This window comes from Setaria italica, chromosome II, assembly GCF_000263155.2.
Source record: "Setaria italica strain Yugu1 chromosome II, Setaria_italica_v2.0, whole genome shotgun sequence".
Taxonomy (NCBI): domain Eukaryota; kingdom Viridiplantae; phylum Streptophyta; class Magnoliopsida; order Poales; family Poaceae; genus Setaria; species Setaria italica.
The window spans coordinates 44,585,155-44,593,044 of NC_028451.1; the positions used below are offsets into that span (position 1 = coordinate 44,585,155).

Sequence of the window (7,890 nt, forward strand, 5' to 3'; positions counted from 1 at the left end):
TTAGCACGAACAATGGAGGATGACATATTTATATAATACTTTCATTGCAAAAACCGCAAGAGTAGCAGCATGCAAGCAGTCACAAAAGCATTCAAGCAACCAGAATTCACATCTTATTACATAATCAGACTTGCAGACGACCATAACATAGGATAGAAGCACAAAGGCATTAGGTCATTACTAGCGCTAAGCCTTAAAGTGCGATAACTTCTTGACACAGTACTACCATGACGGTTGACCCGAAATTAAAGAGACACTTCAAGTATTCATGACACATCACTGCCATGATGGTGATTAAGTTCGGTATCTTCTTGACACATTACTGCCATGATTGTGACTCATCATTCTGTTCTTAAGCTCCTCTAGAAGAGGAGGCTGCTGGCCCATGCCCATCAAGCTCTGGATCTGAAACAAAGAGGGGCAAAGAGTCAAGCAAAATAGTGGTATGCAGAAGGTGGCAAAAAATTTTTTGAACAGAAGACGATATGCTTACAGCTGCTTTTCAAGTGTTCCTGCGTAGGTGTAGCAACCCCGAGCTGTTGCTGCTGTGGTGTCCTTCCATGGGCCAGCACAGGCGTGAGGTTGGCTGATTGCTAATCAGAGTCCTCGTACAAACCATCATCGTCAGAAAGCTCATCAAATGAGCGGATATCCAGCTGGTAGCGCAACATACCACCAATGCCACCAAATCCCCTACAGAACTGTGATCCCTCTTGAGACTTGTTGGTGACAAACTCGAGAGAACAACCAAACTTTTTGTATTCATTAGCAAACCATTCCAAGAGAGACATCTTTTCCTGAACTTCCAGCTCAGCATTGGTGGATGCATCACGGAAATTGCTCTGGTCAGCTTCCTGCTCTTTGTTCAGATGTTTTATAGTAACTTCACCAGAGGCACTGTGCTTGAGCACATATCTGTTGATATCCAGATTCTCCCACACTATCAGGGTCTCCACAGCACCCATTTCAAGTGCCTTCAGGGTGTCATCAACACCAAAGACATATTTCCCAGTGTCCTGACTGATCTCTTCAAAATACTTGCCAATCAGCTTCTTCTCTTGAATGAACTTCACATTTGCTAAGATCTCAGCTGACAACTCAATAGCTTGGTTGAAACCATTTTCACCACCATAAGAAACATCAACCACATTAAGTATCTTCGCTTGAAGTCGCTGATCAAACATGTCAGATTGGCTCAGCTCTGTCTTAAAATCAGCAGAACCAGCAAGAATCAGCCCTGCAACATTAGGCTGACTAGTAGCTGGATTGATGAAAAACTGTGTAGCAAGCTCAGCTGTTTTGCGGACATAGTTGTGCCGTTTCTCCATCCGAAGCCGAGCAAAACGCAAAGCAGACTGTCCTCCTCTACCATGCTTCTTTGGGAGATCAACAGAGAATTTGTGAAGCACTTCACGGGTATTGCCACTTAGTGTGCCAAACAGAGTACCATTACCATCCATGACAATGAACCCAAACTTGTCGTCGGATTCTAAGAGCTCATTTAGAGCCTCAGTGTGGAACTTGTTGTCACAAAGGTACAGCGACACATTAATAGGCTTGAAGGGCTCAAAATCAATAGTAACTTTCTTTTCCTTTCCATCTTCAGTAACAATGGTTCCAGTGTAGAGAACCAATCCATTCGGAGGCACTTTGTTGTAGAGCTTCAACCTCTGTTGAGCTGAGGTGATAGCAGCCAACACAGATTGACGATTAACTCTACTCTTGATGTTTGAAGCAGTACCATATTCATCACCTAACATCTTAGCCACTCGAGCAACCTGATCACGTGGAGGCATGATAAGAGAGATCATGCTTGTGCCATTGCCTCTAGCAGACTCCAATGCCTTGATCAGCTTCTTAATCTTCCAAATCTCAATGTTTCTATCAGTCTCCTGGCTGTCAGACATCTTGACCGAGTCTGGATGGTTAGTTAACCTGGAGACCACAAAACATAAAAACCGACATAATATGAGAGAGCTGAAGAAAAACATCAAGTGCAATTCTCAAACACAAATGAAAATAGAGAATGCATCAAACAACTGACTGCATTAGACGTTAACTGCCATGTTCTCCAAATTTTTTGTTAACACGAATTGCATTTCCATTGGCCCAGTTGAACCATCATTAAAATAATATATGCACAAACAATGAAAGTAGCAACTTCTGGAGAAAAAACAGATCGAAAAATGCAACTCTATTAATGGAACTAACATCCTTCCCACACAAGATGTTTGCGTTCACAATAGTTAATAACGCAGTATTTCCAAGAATTGAAATAGATATGTACTTGTACTGTGGTATTCAAATACAAGAGCAGCACAGGAGTTTTCTATTGCGAACAGATTAGCTAGAAAAAAGTAAGTTTAATATGTATGTAAATAATATACACTACAAGTGTTCCATTTGCAGACATATCAAATTAGTTTGCAGTGTGCAGAAAACCATTCTGTAGCGAAATCACTTAAGTTAGATGGCAAATTTGGGTCCACAAACAACAAATGCATTGTATATAGTAGAAATAAATAACCAGAGCAAATTAAAAGGCACCAAATATGAACCTGCTAACAAAATTAGTAAGTAAATCTTGCTATAACAGTTTAGACACAATACAACACAAACAGATATTGCGCTTAACATGGGCCCCTAGACTTCTGTCATAACAAAGTCTTTCAACTGATATGTTGTCATAACCAATTTTGACAATACACCAAATACACCAGGCTCATGTCCTACTAGCACATGCAGCGTTTACCTTCCAACCTAACTCCTAAGGAGAAATAAGGTTCTATTGCATATCTAGAAACTTCTAGCACCTACGTTAGCGTTTAGAATTCTAGCAAATTTAGAACGAAGTACCGGTATTATCCCACGCACATTGTGTGACCAGGCACCAAAAAGGAAAGGCAACCCAAAGAAACTATAGGGTCAATAAAAGAATAGTGAAACAAATTGTAGGGGCAATGGAAGACTAAAGGAGACAAGTAAAACCAAGGAAGATATCACAGGTAATATGAATGTACTTGTCAAGGTAGACAAACTGCTTTTAGTCAGCGCTTGCTAATGCAAATCTATAGGATCTCTAACTAGTACGCTTCACCTACTGGCCTGAACTCGATAATACCAGAGAACTAAAACAACATCAGAACAGAGGAATATATGTGCCCGCCCACGGCCCACCCACACACCCTCCTCTGAATTCTCAAACATGTATCTGGGGGTCCATACAACCTACTTTTTCCACATCCAACAAAACAAATCTATCAACAACATCAACTAGAAATACCAAGCGCAGTACGGATCCACAAATATACTCCCGTAAACGCTAGTGGGCAGATGAAGGAACTGCGGAGACTAGTCATCCCCAACAGATCGCGCGATCGTGGGCACCAAATCGCAACACAATCTAGAAATTTCACAAAACTCCAGATCGTATCAGCACTAGACTAGATCGGACGAAACCACATCCTACTACGAGCACCCCGAGTTCTTGAAACCCTAATCGCGACCGAATCTGACGATTACATCGACGAACGAACGCGCTGCACGATCCGATCGGATCCGAGAGCGACGCACAATTGGTTACAAACCTCCAGAGGGCCCTGAAGAATTAACAGCCGCTCCGGGACGCGGCGGATTGAACCGAGGAAGAGCAGATCGCGGGCTAGGGTTCCTTACCGAGGAGCGAAGGGCGGCGGCGTGGGCGAGGAGGGAGCCGGGAGGACTTCTCTCGGGTGGAGGTGGGCTTGGGAATAGAAACCCTGGCGCGTCTGGTTGTCGGCTGCTGTGGTCCGATAAGGGCTGATAAGAGAGTACCGCGTCGTTGCAGGCGGGCGGCGTCAGGTTTTACCTCCCGGGCCCGCGTGCAGTGGCAGCACGAGGAATCTGCGGCCAGCTCTGGGGTTGCCCGGCTTTGCGTGCGGTTCGTTTCGTTAGCGTGCGGACTGCGGAATGTTGCGTGCGGGCTACGAAGAAGGCAGGAGGACCAGGCCAGCGGCCCAACCCAACCACAGGCCTGGTTGGAGCCCAATTTATAATAGCAAGATTTAAGGCCCAATACTGCCGAGACCTTGGGGTCAGCAACCCAAAAGATTCTTCGTCATCAGAAATTCAGAAGTGCCTAATATATGACAGATCAACAGCAAGGTCGCAAATCACCGTACATGTTGCTGGTACTTCACTACAGTTCAGTAGGAGTGCTTCACTTTTGTTTTAAGTTTTAACCTGCTCCATAGACCATAGATGCCTAGATCATGGAGGTTCCCTGTATGGCCCGATCTTCGGAAAGTTCGATCACCAAACTGAATGATCGTTTCAGTTGGTCAGTCGGAGGGGGAAAAAAGGGGACGAGCACGGAAATCAGACCATGACTAACCAAGGACCGTAATTCTTGATATCCAGTGAGTATAGTCAAGAGGAACGAGGCTATGAAGCCGCGCCAATGTGCTAAATGACGCAGCTTCACAGCACAGAGGTCAAATCGAGGCACGAGCGAGGTGAGTACGTGCCGCGTCATCCGCGTTATTGCTTTCCCTACTGGTCAAGCGCGGCGTACTTTCTTCCACTCGTTTCGCAGGGTGATGTGATGTGAGCGGAGGTTCGCTCGGTTTTGGCACCCCGTCCAACCCTTTGCGGACTAGCGGTCGCCGTGGACGTTCAGACGTTCTTACCCGGATCCCTTTTGGGATACGAAGTTCCTGATGATATCTCAAGTTCTCAGCAACATTCTTTTTTCCAAACGTCAGCACACAACAGAGAATTCAGCCGTGGCGTAACCGTGTCGCATGTCATTCGGGCGCGTTGGTTCATTCGAACACAAAGACCGAAGCTTGTGTGAATCGTGACTTCTTTTTCATTGGTCTTTTGCTACTGAATTTGGAATTGGAACGCATGGCGATCCTGTAAGCAAACTTTTTTAAATGACCGCAAGTGGGTGCTCGTGGGCTGTTTCATACTCCACGGCCTTCCTTCGTAGAGAGCAAGCTATATGGATAGATATACATCTAAAAGAACCACATTTTCCTCGGGACGCTTGCCCCCTAAGAAAAATCTGCAGCTCTATGGCACAGTGACTACAAACAAGATCACCCCGAAGTTGTATTTGCTGCTTCAAACTAGAGCTGTTTAAGTCTATCAGTCAACAGCTTAACCTTGATGCAGCTCATTAAGTTTCGCTGGCGTCACCAGAGCATCCGTGTCCGTGCTACTCCGTCAAGTGATCTCAAGGCTGCAGTGCAGATAGATATTGCCTCCAAGTGATGTCATTGCTCTCACTTTCGTAGAGAGCTCATCCACAAGACCACGCACAACCCAGTCAACCATCATTCAAATTGGTGGATCGGTGGCTCGTCCGCAGCGCAGAGCCGGCCCATTCCTGCTCACCAATCGCAGCCCCTCCGGCCTACTACGACGACGGGTCTCACTGCTCCGCGGGCCCATAGCGCCAGGTAAGCCCGCCCACCCCCCGAGACAGCCCAGCGTGGTGCACGCCAACGTGGACCAGCCCCGACTCGCAGGCGCCCTGCCGCCCTCACGTGCACCTCGCCCGAACGTACGCGCCCCGCGGGTCCCATCTCACGTGGCACGCCCGCCGGCCTGCCGCTAACGAGATGCGCGCCTCCTCCCCCGTCGCGCCACGATCCAACGGCTGGCGCTCCACACCGCGCCTCACCCCGTTCGCCCGTCGCTCGCCACGCGGCAGGCGGCCACCGTCGGATCACAGCCGACGGCTGCGGTTGCGCTACAGCTGAAGGGAGAAAAAGTTAAAAGAGTGTGGAATAGCGCGAGCGGGTTAACCCACCCGACCCCTTCCTTATTTCATTCGCTCGTCCCGTCGCCACCGCTCGCTCTCCCTCCGCCTCCCCAAACGCAAAGCAAGGAACCAATTCCATTCCCCACCCGGCTCCCCCTCCGGTCTCCTCCTTCTCCTCGCCTGGTGCTTCCCGGCATTTGCTCCATCTCCGAGCCGAGCCGCGCGACACGAAGCTGACGACCGGGATGGAGTCGGACGCGTCCACCTCCCCGCGGCGGCGGAGCACGAGCTGCTACAGCGACAGCGGCGACTCCTCCTGCTCCGAGCCCTTCAGCGAGTGCGGCAGCGACGACCTCTCCTTCACGCCCGCCGCCGCCGCGGGCATCCACCGCCTGCTGCTGTCGTGCGCGGCGGAGGCGTCGGAGGACGCCATCTCGTCGCTCGTGGCCGAGCTGGAGTCGCCGTCGCCGTCGCTGGACTCGCTCCGGCGCGCGGCCATGGAGCTCCGGCTGCTGGCCAAGCACAACCCGGACAACCGGGTCCGCATCGCCGCGGCGGGGGGCGTGCGGCCGCTCGTCAAGCTGCTGTCGCACGCGGACCCGCTGCTGCAGGAGCACGGCGTCACGGCGCTCCTCAACCTCTCCATCTGCGACGAGAACAAGGCGATCATCGTCGAGGCCGGCGCGATACGGCCGCTGGTGCACGCGCTCAAGTCCGCCGCGTCGCCCGCCGCGCGGGAGAACGCCGCGTGCGCGCTGCTCCGCCTGTCCCAGCTCGACGGCGCCGCCGCGGCCGCGATCGGCCGCGCGGGCGCCGTCCCGCTGCTGGTCTCCCTCCTCGAGACCGGCGGCGCGCGCGGGAAGAAGGACGCCGCCACGGCGCTCTACGCGCTCTGCAGCGGCGCGCGCGAGAACCGGCAGCGCGCCGTCGAGGCCGGCGCCGTGCGGCCCCTGCTCGACCTCATGGCCGACCCGGAGTCCGGCATGGTGGACAAGGCCGCCTACGTCCTCCACTCCCTGGTGAGCTCAGGCGAGGGCCGCGCCGCCGCCGTGGAGGAAGGCGGCATCCCCGTCCTCGTCGAGATGGTGGAGGTCGGCAGCTCGCGGCAGAAGGAAATCGCCACGCTCTCCCTGCTACAGATCTGCGAGGACAACGCCGTCTACCGCACCATGGTCGCCCGCGAGGGCGCCATCCCTCCCCTCGTTGCCCTCTCCCAGTCATCCTCCGCCCGCCCCAAGCTCAAAACCAAGGTACACACCACGTCGCACTCCCGCATCAACAAGAACTCCAATCTATTAGCCCATTCATTTGAGCTTACTCCAATACGATGCGCAAACTAATCCATTTCCGATTCATCAGGCGGAGTCGCTGATCGAGATGCTGCGGCAGCCGCGGAGCCCGAGCCTCCGCGCGAGGCCAACGGCGGTCGTTGCGGCGGAGTGACGACCCCTTCCTCAATCGGGCAATCCCACCCCCACCTTGGTTCGTGCGTGCCAGCCTCCTTCACTTCTTCGGCGAGACGAGCCGGCGCCGGCCGGCCATCCGGCCGGCCGGCGCGCGCGTGTAAATAGCAAGCAGCGTGTTTGCGTCCGCGAGCGAGTGTACAGTTTCCTCAAGCGAGATGTCGTCCGGAGGATCGAAGAACAGTCTAGCCTCCCTGCAATTTCCACCCTCCCCACCCAACCTCCTTCCTTTTTGTTCCCTTTCCCGTTTCCACTTCCAGTTTGGTTGCTTCCTCGCCGCCGGCCGTGGCGAGGCTAAGCAAAGCAAAGGGTGTGTGCAGAGCGAAGCTGCAAGAAAGCTTCGAGCTCGCGTGTGCCCGTGTGGGTTGGATTGTGCTAATCTCTCATCTGTACGTGTGTGTGTGCCGCATCAGCAACGAATCAAGTTGGTTTCCGATCCTGTGGTGGATACGAGAAACGCCTCTGTTGTCTTTCTGTGTGTCTGTCTGGTCTCTGAATGCACCCGCCTGGTTGGTTGGGAACCTGCAAATGCAATCGGGATTGGATTGGATGCCGCTGTTCAGGTTTTTACCGTCTCCCTGACGTTTCCACGCGTGTTTCCCCAAGCGATGGCGAGTGGTGGTTGCGGTTACTACCCACCACCGTCGGCCGTCCGCCGGCCGGCCGGGGTCCCTTGTG

General features: G+C 52.2%; 2 protein-coding genes across 2 annotated transcripts; one reads left to right on the plus strand and one right to left on the minus strand.

Moving 5' to 3' along the window:
- On the minus strand, window positions 1-3,827 carry LOC101780068 (eukaryotic peptide chain release factor subunit 1-3). The gene is made up of 3 exons (XM_004958119.3): window positions 3,676-3,827; window positions 494-1,935; window positions 1-405 (listed from the first exon to the last, which is right to left on the minus strand). Exon 2 carries the CDS (start codon window positions 1,905-1,907, stop codon window positions 594-596), a length of 1,314 nt encoding a protein of 437 aa, XP_004958176.1. The 5' UTR covers window positions 1,908-1,935; window positions 3,676-3,827; the 3' UTR covers window positions 1-405; window positions 494-593.
- A 2,023-nt stretch (window positions 3,828-5,850) lies between these two features.
- On the plus strand, window positions 5,851-7,686 carry LOC101780753 (U-box domain-containing protein 4). The gene is made up of 2 exons (XM_004958120.4): window positions 5,851-6,999; window positions 7,109-7,686. The coding sequence occupies exons 1-2, from the start codon at window positions 5,995-5,997 to the stop codon at window positions 7,190-7,192; spliced, it is 1,089 nt and encodes a 362-aa protein (XP_004958177.1). The 5' UTR covers window positions 5,851-5,994; the 3' UTR covers window positions 7,193-7,686.
- The last annotated feature ends 204 nt before the right edge of the window (window positions 7,687-7,890 follow it).